This window comes from Lathyrus oleraceus, chromosome 7, assembly GCF_024323335.1.
Source record: "Lathyrus oleraceus cultivar Zhongwan6 chromosome 7, CAAS_Psat_ZW6_1.0, whole genome shotgun sequence".
Taxonomy (NCBI): Eukaryota; Viridiplantae; Streptophyta; class Magnoliopsida; order Fabales; family Fabaceae; genus Lathyrus; species Lathyrus oleraceus.
This window is the reverse complement of record NC_066585.1, coordinates 9,146,928-9,162,265: the sequence shown is the minus strand read 5'-3', so window position 1 is coordinate 9,162,265 and position 15,338 is coordinate 9,146,928. Positions and strand designations below refer to the sequence as shown.

Sequence of the window (15,338 nt, the reverse complement as noted above, 5' to 3'; positions counted from 1 at the left end):
CTCCAAGTGACTGAATAGTCCTCTCCGTTTGACCATCAGTTTGCGGATGATATGCCAAACTCAAACGCAACTTCGTACCCAAAGCACTTTGCAAACCTTCCTAAAATCTCGAAGTGAACCTCGGATCTCTATCCGAAACAATGCTCGACGGAATACCATGCGAACACACAATCCTTTCGATGTACAACTTAGCAAGTCTCTCCATCAAATAGTCCATCGTCATTAGAATAAAATGAGCACATTTCGTCAACCTGTCCACAACGACCCAAATCGCCTCACAATTACTCGATGTTCTCGGCAAATCCGAAACAAAATCCATAGAGATACTATCCCACTTCCACTCGGGAATAGATAACGGTTGCATCAAACCAGACAACTTTTGATGTTCAATCTTTGACTTTTGATAAGTCAAACATGAATACACAAATTCCGCTACATCCTTCTTCATACCTTGCCACCAAAACATCTTTCTCAAGTCTTGATACATTTTAGTAGCACCAGGATGAATACTCAAACCACTTCTATGCCTTTCCTCAAGAATCCTCTTTCTCAAATCCGCAACATCCAGAACACAAACTCGATCACGACACCTCATGATACCATTCTCATCAATCCTAAAGTCACCACCTTTGTCTTGATTAATCAATGTAATAACATCGACTAATTTCAAATCTGACTTCTGACCTTCTCTAATTTCGTCAAGAATGCCACACGTAAGCTTCAACATACCAAGCTTAACACACGAAGACGTCGCTTCACAAACCAAACTCAAATCTCTAAATTGCTCCAACAATTCAAACTCTCGAATCATCAACATAGACATGTGCAATGACTTCCTACTCAATGCATCAGCTACAACATTCTCCTTTCTAGGATGATAATTCAAACCAAAATCATAATTTTCAAGAATTCCAACCATCTCCTTTGCCTCATATTCAATTCTTTCTGATCGAACAAGTACTTCAAACTCTTGTGATCACTAAACACATCAAATCTCGATCCAAACAAATAATGTCTCCAAAGCTTCAACACAAACACAACGGCGGCCAACTCTAAATCATGCGTCAGATAATTCCTCTCATGAACTTTAAGTTGCCTTGAAGCATAAGCTACCACTTGCCCTTTTTGCATCAAAACACCTCCCAAACCATACAAAGAAGCATCACAATACACAACGAAAGTTTCTAACGGATCCGGTAAAATCAAAATAGGAGCCGTAGTCAATCTTCTCTTAAGCTCTTGAAAATTCCCTTCACACTACGAAGTCCAAATGAAAGCTTGACCTTTCCTAGTCAACTGCGTCAATGGTGACGACAACTTAGAAAATCCTTCAATGAACTTCCTATAATAACCAGCCAAACCAAGGAAACTTCGAATCTCAGCAACAAACTTAGGAGCTTCCCACTAAGATACAGCCTCAATCTTCGTAGGATCCACAGAAATACCACCACTCAAAATCACATGTCCAAGAAAACTTACTTCACTCAACCAAAACTCACATTTAGAGAGCTTAGCAAACAACTTCCTCTCTTTCAACACCGATAACACAACCTTCAAATGCTCGGCATGATTCTCTTTACTCTTGGAATAAATCAATATATCATCGATGAACACAACAACAAACTTATCCAGATAATCATGAAAATTTCTATTCATATACTCCATAAATACACCAGGTGCATTAGTCACACCGAAAGGCATCACGGAGCACTCGTAGTGACTGTACCTTGTCCTAAAAGCAGTCTTTTGTATATCCTCAGCCTTTACACGAATCTGATGATACCCAGACCTCAAACCAATTTTGCTAAACACACAAGCTCCAACCAGCTGATCCATCAGATCGTCAATCCTCGGAAGTGGATACTTGTTCTTAATCGTCACTTTATTCAGTTGTCTATAATCAACACATAATCTCATAGAACCTTCTTTCTTCTTGACCAACAGAACAGGTGCACCCCACGGCGACACACTAGGACGAATAAACCTCTTCTCGAGTAAGTCTTCAAGTTGACTCTTCAACTCTTTCAACTCAGAAGCAGACATTCTATAGGGAGCCATCGATACAGGACTAGTTCTAGGGACTAAATCAATCGAAAACTCAACCTCACGTTCCGGCGGTAAATCACTTATATCTTCCGGAAATACCTCCGCAAACTCACAAACTATTGGCAATTCTTCAATCGTCTTCTTCTCACGAATATCCAAAGTTGCAAACAACATAAACAACTCTGCACCATCTTGCACCGATTCATCAACTTGCTTAGCAGACACACACCAATCTTCCTGAGCACCAACCTCAGGAAAAATAACCGTCTTCTCGAAACAGTTGATATACACCCGATTAACTTCTAACCAATTCATACCCAAAATCACATCAAGTTGCTCTAAAGGAAGACAAACTAAATCAATTCCAAAATCCCTACCAAAGATACTCAACGGACAATTCAAACACGCATAGGAAGTAGAAACAGAACCCATAGCAGGTGTATCAATAACCATACTTCTACGCATATCAGATAATATAAGATTCAATCTCTTAGCACAATCCAAAGAAATGAAAGAATGTGTTGCACCGGTATCAATAATGGCAATCAAAGGTGTACCATTAATAAAGCACGTACCTTGGATTAGCCTATCATCGGTAGTGGCCTCCGCACCAGACAATGCAAACACCTTTCCTTTCGCTTGCTCCTTCTTCGGCTTATCACATTTGGTACTAATGTGACCTTTCTCACCACAATTGAAACAAGTCACGCTCGAACCAACTCCACACTGGTTTGCTCTGTGACCACTCTTGCCACAATTGAAACACGTCACAGGATCCCTACTACAATCCATAGCACGATGACCTTCAACGCCACATTTGAAACACTTAAGTGGAGTAGAAGATCCTCCCCCACTTGGCTTCTTGCCAAAACCAGATTGTCTCCTTCTGTCATCATACGGTTTCCCACGATCTTGGTTTTTCCCCTTCAAACTCTTGTAGACAGAAGCACTCTCCCTACTATCCTCATCATAAATCCGACTCTTGTTAACCAACTCCGCAAAACGAGTAATCTGTTGGTAACCAATGGCCTTCTTGATATCATGTCTCAAGCCATTCACAAACTTCAAGCATTTAGATCTCTCAGCATTAGCAGTATTGTAATGAGGACAATACTTGGTAAGCTCCTGAAATCTAGCAGCATATTCCGCAACAGTACCATTTCCTTGCTTCAATTCTAGGAACTCCACCTCTTTCTTCCCACGACAATCTTCCGGAAAATAGTTCTCCAAGAAGACATCATGGAAAAGAGCCCAAGTAACCTCAATGATGTCTTCTTCGAACCTCTGAAGAGTGTTATTCCACCAATCTTCAGCTTCCTTCTCAAGCATATGGGTACCAAACTGCACCTTCTGAGCATCTGTACAGTTCATGACTCTGAAGATCTTCTCAATTGCCTTCAGCCAAGCTTGAGCTTTCTCAGGTGCATGCTCACCCTCAAAAACAAGAGGATTGTTCCGCTGGAATCTCCCCAAAGCACGGAATTCATCATCATCTCCGTTTCGGTTACCAGCATTCGCTTGATGGATCTGACCCATGGATTCAGCCAACATCCTCTGCGCCTCAGCAATTGCATCGTCATTCCTGCCTGCAACCATCGTCCTGAATAGCCCGAACAAACAGTATCGATTGTGTCAGATACACAAATCAAATACCACGGAATGGAAAACCCTAACGACTATTGACCAACTGGTCGACCAGACTCTGATACCACTAATGTAACACCCCTTTTTCTACCCCAAAATACTTAACATATAATCAGAGTAAATAAGCACGCATATAAACAAAAGGGCATCACATCGACGTTTTCAAAAACTAAAAGCTTTCAAAAACCAACATCATTCATCATCGATATACAATACACCTGGTCATATAAAATAACACATTTCAATTATCATGAATATCCAAGAATATGCGTTCGCAGCGGAAAATAATGAATACTCATGTATTTCATAACATGATCCATGTCCCATACCATGATCATCTCTCAATAATCACCTCAAGATAAAATAAATCAAGTAATAACATAATGCATATCCAAATAAGATATGAGTTCAATACTACTAATCTACCCAGTGTTACATGACCAGAGCATTGACTCATTACCTAGTCTTCAAACTAAAATACGAAAACTCTCCGGCTAATCTCGAGCGAGCTACCGTCCACTTACTTCAGCAATACTACTCTGGAGTATCTGCACGATACCCATGTAAAGGTAACATTCAAACAGAAAGGGTGAGAATTCAAATCATTATGAAAAAGTATAATCAGGCACAATGATTAAATCAACAATTAACGGAATTCATCACACCTCGTATCATCATGTCAATAACATTAATCCACATTTATTTCATATGTTTCAAACATACATCAAAACTCAAGGAGTTAATATTAAAATTCAATGCTATATTCTCAAATATACACATAACCACAATTATCACATAATCACATATTTCACCAAGTTATGCATCCAAACATCACCAAATTCAATTACCATATCTCGAACACACATCACAATCACATCAATACATACATTCAATTATCACATAACTCTAATGTGACTCAATGCAAGACATGTGACTCTATGCATGCGGTACCTCAATGTGAACCCAACGTTTCACCGCTTTCCGATTCAATATCTAGAATCCAAGCCACGCTTCCGATCCGGACAAGATCAAAGCCACTACCACGCCTACTTCCAATTAAGGATCAACGTGTGCTACGTCTATTTCCAATTAAAGATCACCGTCTACTACCACGCCTATTTCCAATTAAGGATCAACGTGTGCTACATCTACCACGCCTATTTCCAATTAAGGATCTACGTGTGCTACATCTACCACGCCTATTTCCAATTAAGGATCAACGTGTGCTACCATGTGAACCCACCGTTTCACCGCTTTCATTATGAAGCCGACCATGCCATGAATGAATGCACACATATCAACACATATGCAATTAAGATCATCTCTACCATCTTAACATTCCACATATCAACATAATTCAACTCTATGAATTATCCACCAATGGTACACATACACATTCATAACAATATATCATCCACAAATATAGGCTAATTATCAAATACACACAATTAGATTTCATACCAATGAATACAACTTTTAAAATCTCAATTTTTCATTTTTCAAACAGTGGTAACCGGTTAACGCTTGGTGAGTAACCGGTTAAAACAAAACAGAGCAAGTAACCGGTTAACGCTCGGTGAGTAACCGGTTAACATAAAAAAGAAACAAATTCCTGCGCAGATTTTCAAGCAAGTAACCGGTTAACGCTCGGTGGGTAACCGGTTAACACAAAACAGAATCAATAGATTTTTAAGCAAGTAACAGGTTAACACTCAGTGGGTAACCGGTTAACACAAAAACAGAATCACAGATTTTTAAGCAAGTAACCGGTTAACGCTCGGTGGGTAACCGGTTAACGTAAAACAGAATCAGAATTTTCTATGTTTTTCATCGTTGGAGGACCTTCGAACCTCCGATTTCGATTCCGTAAAAAGCTACACGTTCAGAAAATTATGACTCATACAATATAACATTAATTTACAGTTTTAACACAATCCAATCACCACAAATCGAGAATATTCATCAATACCTAACAATTCCAAAACCATGCAATTTAAGGATTTCAACCTACACATGTTTCTACCCATTGACCCAATCATACTAACCCATAATAATAAGGATTCCCCCCTTACCTCTTCAATTTGATGGAAACCCTAGCTTCTCTTTTGTTCTTCCCCTTTTCTCCTTACTTTTCCTCTTCTCTTTCTCTATTTTTGTCAAATGATCAAATGAATCATATTCTCCCTCTCCTCTTACTATTTATATTAGTATTCTATTTGGGCTTAAAGCATAATACATCTAATTTAATTAATAGGCCCAATAAAACCTAATATTTAAATATCTCTATTTAATTCAAATAATTTAAACCAACCCAACATACACACTAAGTTAATTAATATAATTATTTAAATATATCTCATATCAACTAAATAATTAATTAACACACCAAATTAATTAATATAATCAATTATTATACTACCTAACAATAAATTAATTACTTAACGCTCCAAATAAATAAATAAAATAATAATAATAATATAAGAAACAATACTAAAAATTGGGTTGTTACATATGGCGCCTGCATGGCCCTCCAAGAGGAGGCGCCAATGTGTGTGGCGCCTGCATGGCCCTCCAAGAGGAGGCGCCAGAGGAAATGGCGCCTGTGTGTGTTTGTGTGCAAGGCGCTAATTTTTGTGGCGTCTGTGTGTGTGTGTGTGTGTGTGTGTGTCATGTGGGTGCCAATTCAATTGGCGCCTACGTATTTTGTCCAATTCATCTTCCGTCTCTATAAATACCATCCCCTTGCATACAATTATTTTCACTCAAATTCATCTCCTAGTCTAGTTCAACCATTGATTTTAATTTTCTTTGTTTCAACAATGTCTGCATACATTCAGAAACGAAATGCTGATGTAATATTTTCTGCCGTTGCGACTCCGATACAGGTTCGACTTTGGAACACAGATACGTTTGAACGTCTTAATCGGACGTTGTACAGTTGGTTAGAGGGAGAAATTGGAGAGGGTGAACGGATTAGAAGAATACAATGGCTTGTGTCCACGTTCAACCAAAACGGAGAAGTGCGCGAATGAGTGGATATTAAAACCGACCAAGACGCTCGTAGGATGATGCAGTACATGTTCAAAATTATTTTGATGGTTGTAATCGCATAGTTTTTGTATTCTAGTTGTTTTAATTGTTTGTGTTATTTTTTATGAACAACTGTCTTTTCGTCACAGACGTCTACTATGAAGTAAAATTAATTTTCCATATATTGCAACAGAGGTACTTTGAAATAAATTTAAGTTTCCATATATAGCAACAAAGGTACATTTGAATTTATCTGGTTATGCTCGTTCCAACACTATGACAGTTATTACGATTGTGACCTAGTTGACGACATGAACTACATAGTCTAACCATTTTGTTCGCCGTATCGATTTCGGTTTGAATCCGGGTGCTGTTAGGGCGACCCTTTTTCTTCCTTCGCATAACTTCGTTGTGCCACACGATGTCCCCTTGATATTCTGGCCAATAATCCTCTTTTGCCACTACCGAAAAACTAATTTTATAAACATTTGAAAGGCTGGCGACTTTGTAAACTTCAGATAGCAAGTAGGATGGATCCCTTCGAACCTTTGAGCATGCCGCAATGATATGGGAGCAGGGGGTACAAAAGGCTTGGAACCTTCCACAGTCGCACTAACCTCTATCTAATTTGACTCTGTACTGTCTCATTGGCATGCCCTCATTGTGATCCATGGACTCGGCAACACTAAACCAACCTTTAGTTCAGTCAAATACCGTAACCACGTGTGTGTTTGCTTTGGCAGCTTCATGTCTGATGAATTTCATTGAAGCATCACTGAACAACTGTCCAGATTACAACACGGAACTCCACTTTGAGCGTCTGGTTTCAAAAAAGGCCCCTAGCCTGAAATATGTAGCTTGCACCAAAGCGATTATTGGTAGGTTACGAATTCCTTTGAAGACGGAGTTCATTGATTCCACAAGATTTGTTGTCATGTGGCCCCAACGTTGTCTGCTGCGTATGCCCTAGTCCACTTCTCCAACGGAATACTATCGATCCACCGAACCGCATCTTCGTTCGACAATCTTATTTCCTCGCGGTAGTGTTTGAAAAAAGGTTCTGTTAATGCGTAACCTGCATTGACAACCTTCTTACGCAACATCTGATCTTTGATTTCCCGCATGAAATTCTGAGCAATATGTCTAATACAAAACACATGCGCCGAATGAGGATTTTGCCAGCCATTGTCAATGTTATTATATGCACTAATGATTGAGGGGTGTCTATCAGAGATCAAACACAAGTAAGGCTGAGGTGCAACGTGCAATCGGAGATTTCTTAGGAAAAAACTCCATCCCTCAGTAGTCTCCCCTTCAACTAGGGCAAAGGCGATCGAAAAAATATTGTTGTTCCCATCTTGTGCCACTGCCATCAGTAACGTTCCTTTGTATTTTCCATACAACCATGTATCATCAATTTGTATAATTGGTTTACAGAAAGAAAAACCTATGATACACGGTTGATACGCCCAAAATAGACGGTGAAATATTCTATTTCCAACAGCACACGTACCATCTGGTGTATATGCGGGCAATGTTTCCATCTTGAAAATTTTCCCAAGAGCATAGTGTTTTAGAGCCAACGGGTATTTTGGAAGTTGCTTGTAAGATTCCTCCCAATTGCCAAACACTTTTTCAACAGCTTTTGTTCTAGCTATCCATGCCTTCCCATATGATGGTGCGTACTCGTACTCTGCCCTAATATGCGAGATTCCTTTAACGACGGATTATCGCCAATAACAGACAATATTTCATCGCATATTAGCTGAGAGCTTAATTTACGATGATCCTGCATTGGGTTTGTCAGCATGCATGTGTGATCTGGACCCATTGATCCAATCTCCCAAGACTCGCTCCTCTTCCGGTACGAAGCTGACAACTTAAAAAGGAAGTGCTCATTCGAACAATAAACTTTATACCTCGATGCGTTAGTTCTGTCTACTCTGAAATCTGTTGCTAGTTGTATGTGGAATTTCTTAATGGCTTTTACACATTCCTCTTTTGTGCGAAATTTGTCTCCTTGTTTCAGAGATCCTTGCATTTGCACGTAAGGATTGTACCATACATCTGCCGAAGGTTCATCTGAAACCAAATTTAACCTTGTCATGTGTTGGGGTGGGCAATATACATGACTTGCTGGTATTGGCTCCTCTTCCTCTTCAGCGTTCACCATCGAATCAACCATGATCTCAGGTTCCTCTTCTTCATCGTCTGGAACATTCACCTCAGCTTGTTCGTCATCAGTCTCACAAAACACTCGTGTTGTTGATGTGGTAATATATACAACTCTATATTGTTGTAACCGGAATGTTCGTGACTGCCAAACATATGCTGAACATCATCATCATCTCGAATCTTCTTTTGATAAAATTTTACCTGGTTTTCTGTAAAACAAACTGGATTTTTATAGATGATCTGACCCACATTATTGCACTGCAATTTCTTTTCTATTCTTTGTTTCAGATGTGAAAAATTTGATCGCCGATTTAGTATAAACGGAGTCACCTCTGTGTTTCGGAAACAAAAACCGAACAACTGATGATCAAATATTTCACCTTCGAAATGTGCACTGGTCATATAATGTTGTGTGGAAGACATTGTGTTGAATGGAATTGAAATTGAATGCATTGCTAAGTTGTTCAACTGCACAACATAAATAGTTGGTCATTGGTAAGTTGGTCAATGCATTGATAATTTGGTAATTGTTTGTACAGACTTGACCATGCATGCAGTTGAAGGAATCCAGCACGCAGAGAAAAGATTGAAAAGAATACACAAGCGCCAGGGAATCAAAGAATCTTTGATGTCTGTGCCCTAAGATTCCAACCTAGGCGCCCATTCCCTAGGCGCCATAAAGTAACTGAGGCGCCAAAGGCTTGGGCGCCCCTTCACAAAACAAGACAAAGACGCCACTAGGAAGGGCGCCCCTTCCAATTGCCTTATACTAAGGCGCCAAGAGGAAGGGCGCGTCTTCCTTGCATGTGAGAAATCACATGTAGGCGCCAAACTCAAGGGCTCCTCTTCCCTTGCATGTGATTTCTTCACATGCGCCAAGAAGATTCCTCACATGCTCTTCCATGCTGAATTTTGTCATTCTTGTCTCCTCTTGCCTTTCCATGCAACCAATCACACTCTTTTTAGGTTTCCAAACCTACTCACTCATTCATCTATAAATAGTCTCTCATATCAACAATATCAAATCATCTTCATCAATACTCAAGTATTTTTTCTACCACATTTCTTTCATCTACCAAACTCAAGCTTTGCAAATTCAAATCATGTCTTTGTTGACTATGGGCGATGAACACAAAGGCACAATCGAGAATATATCGGCATTTGTATGTTATCTCTCTCTCTTTTAGTTACTATTTCTGGATTACTTCTAATACACATCTTCTTTGTGTTATACCTTTGTAATCTCTCTCTTTTTAGTTTCTATTTTAGGATTACTTCTTATACATATCTTCTTTGTGTTATACCTTTGTAATCTCTCTCTTTTTAGTTTCTATTTTAGGATTACTTCTTATACATATCTTTTTTGTGTTATACCTTTGTAATCTCTCTCTTTTTAGTTTCTATTTTAGGATTACTTATTATAGATGTGTGTTTGTTGAGTATGTATTTCTTCTTCTAATTGTATTTTCTTATTTTTTTGTTATTAGGATCCAAAGCGGCTTAGATGCCGTGTACATGAATATGTACCCCACGATCCTTTAATAGAACCATATATTAGAGGATGTGGATTTAGAAATCTACTAAACATTGTTTCGTACTCGGTGGACTACAAGTTCATTTTGGATTTGTTGGAGAGGTGGAGACCCGAGACCCACACATTTCACATTCCGATTGGTGGGTGTACCGTCACACTTGAGGACGTGTACATGTTGTTGGGTCTTCGTATAGACAGAAAGGCAGTGAATGGGCAAGTTAACCAAGACAACAATATATGCAATGAATTACTGGGTGCCCCTTTGTTAGACGACGAAACTGAGGGAGACACATCCGGTCAAGCAAGGGGGCAAGGTATAAATTTAAAATATCTTAAACAATATTATGCCAGTATAGTATTGTCCGACGATTCAACCGAGTATGAGAAAATAATAATAGCTCGGTGTTATATTATGATTTTATTTGGTAACTTTTTGTTTCCAGAAAGTACAGGTAATTTTGTGAATATAATGTATTTACCTTTATTACGCAACATTAATAAGGTAAACACTTATAGTTGGGGTTCAGCTGTGTTGGCCCATCTATATAGTGCAATGTGTAGAACTGCAAAAAAGAATACCTGTACTTTTTTTTTCATGTGCTTATTTGCTTCAAGCTTGGGGGTGGTCTAGGATGCCGTCGCTCGCCCCGATAAATGAGCGCCCATTCGTGTTCCCCTTTGCAACGAAGTAACTCTAGCACTTTACCATTCACCATTTAGTTAATTATATTTATTATTTAAATTAACAGTAAATAATATTTTTCACTTCTTTTTATTATCTTAGGTGGTCAGTAAGGGGAATGATCTACAATAGGTGTCCGAAACACGCTATTGCAGTCTATCGAAATCTATTGGACCACATTGGACATGATGATGTAATACTTCTACCAAACTATATTTTAATTTAAAAATTCTTCTCAAATTATTTTCCATCTAAAGATTTGGTATTTTTTTTCCAGTTTGTTTGGAGGCCATATCTGGGTCTGAATCATGATGTGAACCATGACGATGCTGCAGTTTGGACATCGAAGACACCGATTATCTGATTCACTACATTTGAAATGCACCAAAGTGACCGGGTCAAACTGTAGTTAGGAATGCTACAACATATTCCAGAATCTCCCACGTGTTTGGGGAATTGGCATCAAAAAAGGGTCGATGCACAGTGGGATTATTCTGACTGGAGAGACTTTGCAAAAGACATGTGTCGTCAATGGAGGAATCGACGACAACACATCTTGAACGAACCAGTCATCCAAGGTGCAAGACCGACTCAACAATATATGGCATGGTTTAGGTTTGTGACAACTCAGCAATTTGTATCTGAGCCGCAGTATTTTATGGATCCGCGCCAATTTGCTTCGTCATCGTATGCCCCACACCAATTCACCAACCAACACCAATGTGAACCCACCGAAACTCAACAACCAACCACACAACATCAACCGACCACATACACAAAACAACCACACACCTAACATCACAACCCGTTCATGCCAACCACCCAACAACGAACCATCCAACGTTGCAATCCATTCATACCACCCACCCAAACACAAAACCAAGAACCAAACCCCGCAACCACAACCGTCTATAGCTGTCATACCCCGATTTTGGTCCTGAAATTTTTTCATTTTTTTTCATTTGGCACTTGGCCTAAAGTTCATTTGCATCTAAGATCCATGGAACCTTAGTCCATTATTGCATTCAAATGTATCAATACATGAAAAAAAACTACAATTTTGCCATGTTGACCAAAGTCAACTATATGACCATTGACACTTTCCAAGTCCTAATTCATGTTCATGTTCACTTTTAACCATGTTCATTATAAAGTCCATTTCTTTATTTTGTTCATTTTCATTTTAGACCCTATCCTTCTTCCACCTTCTAAACCATTTTTATCCTATACCATACATAAACCAATTCAATTTTAATATGTGTAATCGACCACTCAATTTCTCTTCAAACCATACAATGTTGTATTAAACCATTAACTCAAATTACAACATAGGTCATACATTCACTTTTCCATTTTTATTAACCTGTAACCATCAAGTTTCCAATTCAACCATACATACATTCATTTTCAATTTCATAAACAAATATATCCAACAATTATGAGCATAATTATGAGCATTTCAATTCCATAAACCATAATACATTCACATTTCTATTCTAATTACATCCAATTATGAACCACAACCACATATGTGTCAACATAAACATTACAAAAAAAGTATCTGAAGTTACAAGATTGCATTCCAAGCATTCCAAGCATTTAATCCACAACATATAAAATTGAACCGAGGAACCGTTGGAATCAATCACCAAACCAATTATCCTGGACGAACCCCTCTTCTGCGGCCTTCTCGCGCCTTCTCTCGACCGCCTTAACTCCATAACAAAACTACTCTCTACCAATGACACAAAGCCAACACTCACAACGTCATGATATGGATGCTTTCTCTGCAGCCATCATTGTCTACATAACCTTCTCTTTTATTCCTGCCTCATTAGATGTGTCAATTGTTAAGGAACATGAAGTGAAAGCTAAGCAATCCCCATACATTCAACCTGCAACACCTACTAACCTGCAGAGCTTAATAAACATAACAGTAAGAATAATTCCTCACAGTTGAACAAAAATTTCCAATTAATAAGAAATTCTGCACTAACAGTTCAAGTAAGACAATGTAATGAGACTTAACATTAACACTAGCTTATAACTGAACTAATTTCATTCTTAATAGCATAACACTAATTCACACAAATTTCATAATAATAGAATTCTATTAAACTAATTACTAACATAACAACATTTTTCCCAATTAACTCAGTAGGGATACAACCTAACTAGCTCCCAGTTTAAACAGCCAGCTAACATTTAACTGATTTCCACTTCAATTTCACTAACAACTGCCCGATTCGGTTAACCATCCCCAACTTTATAAATTCATCTCTCACCCTCATTCATGATTTTGATACGTGACTCCCTCCGAATTATCAAGCTCCGGTTTGGATCACATTGATGATTTAGATTATGACTTTAGGGATTTTAAGGATGCTTCACCTGAGACCACACACCCACCGAAACCATTTCAAAACGGTTAAATTTCTGAACTAACCATGGTGCTTAGAGACCCCGGTTAAAACTCAATGTGGCGCGATATCATCCTGCAATAACCGTTCATTTTCAAACCACCAAACACGTCCTTCACGTGCGACCATCTTAAACCAACCTTAACCTGCAAAATTTTCATAACAGAAAAACATGCATGTTGTACATAGCATAGCAGCAGCAAACAAACCAAGCAAAATTATGCTAATGTCTACACTAAACTGATAATCTAAGCTATGCTACTGAATTGGTGATCCAAGTAACCTACAGGCAGGCATTAACAGCATGGTCAAATCAGTTAACATTCACCTAGCAGCCTCACTTCATATCAAGTGTGCATTTTGATTAAGATCAAATTCATGTCATAACCATCATATTGCAGCCTATACATCCATAACAGGTGTGTATCTGCATAAAAGCTACTAGCAGAATTCTTCCAAATTCAATCCAACAATATCACAGGCAGTCAACAACAACGCTCAAGCACCAAAAGTTACTCTATGGGACGAAGTTCGAGATGGGATGCTTATTGAGAGAAGGCTAAATTAATGTGGCTTACCTTCTTAACAAGATAGTCAGCAAGTGTTGTTGCACCAGGAAAACCAGCAGGTAAAGACTTTTGTATTCTTTCCCGATTGAAAGTAATGTTCATTGCAAATTCTGCTGAGACTTCAAGCATTCCCAAAATAGCTCTAACACTGTCAAACACTGGTTCTTCGTCTTCCTACTTACAACAGAAAGCAACTTTCTTTAATGAATCTCAAATAAATAGTGCTTAGACAAAACAAACGAATGCAATAACATAACATAAAACATGCACAGCCATAAAATATACTTTGATTATCTAACTACCTGCAAATCGCGATTGTAAGCATGTGGAAGTCCTTTGCACGCTGTTAGAAGAGTGACCAAACCCCCTATGACTCTGCCAGACTTACCACGAACAAGTTCCATTGGGTCTGGATTCTTTTTCTGAGGCATTATGCTGCTTCCTGTTGAAACAGAGTCGCTTGGAGTGATAAATCCAAATTCTTCTGAAGCCCACAATACCCATTCTTCACCCAATCGAGAAAGATGCACTGCTGTGATGGCATTAGCAGAAAGAAACTCCAGTAGAAAATCTCGGTCAGAAACTGCATCAATACTATTCAATATAACAATATAGTCAGTTATTTAGGTAAAAAGGTTGCATTTGAACATTCACATAGTTAACATTAATCATATGTCAAGTACAACTAAATGGATTGATTTCAAGCAAGTAAAAAGTAAGATACCTATTCCTCATCGGAGCTGTAAATCCCAATGCATCTGATGTCATGAACCGGTCAATGGGGAGCCCTGTACCGGCCAGTGCACAAGCCCCTAAAGGACTGAATTTCATCCTAGCTCTACAATCAATCAAACGACCAGCATCACGTTCAATCTGCAATAGCAAAAAGGATCGATAAAAACAAATGAGCTAAAGAACTATTCCCCAAATCCAAACTGCTTACTCCACAAATGAATAAATGAACCAGAAAGTATGAACCTTTTTACAACAAGTCAACAATGATGTTAGGATTTGACTCTAACCTACGCAATTAACTTTACAAGCTTTTGTCCCAATGGAGTGGTCGCTGCTACCAATGAAGAAATTCACTTGAAACAATTTTTGTTACAACGTAAAGATAAGAGATTCCTACTCCATCAATGGTAATATTATGTTGCCTTTCAGCATTTTGGAAAGTATGGATTAATATCTTCATCTGAAACGTTAAGCTGCAAGTATCAACAACAACAAATCAAACA

General features: G+C 38.5%; 1 protein-coding gene across 1 annotated transcript; it reads right to left on the bottom strand.

The window, feature by feature from the left end:
• Positions 1-14,061: 14,061 nt before the first annotated feature.
• LOC127103803 (argininosuccinate lyase, chloroplastic) lies at positions 14,062-14,992 on the bottom strand. Its single transcript, XM_051041045.1, has 3 exons — positions 14,825-14,992; positions 14,403-14,694; positions 14,062-14,274 (listed from the first exon to the last, which is right to left on the bottom strand). Exons 1-3 carry the CDS (start codon positions 14,929-14,931, stop codon positions 14,077-14,079), a joined length of 597 nt encoding a protein of 198 aa, XP_050897002.1. The 5' UTR covers positions 14,932-14,992; the 3' UTR covers positions 14,062-14,076.
• Between the last annotated feature and the right edge of the window lie 346 nt (positions 14,993-15,338).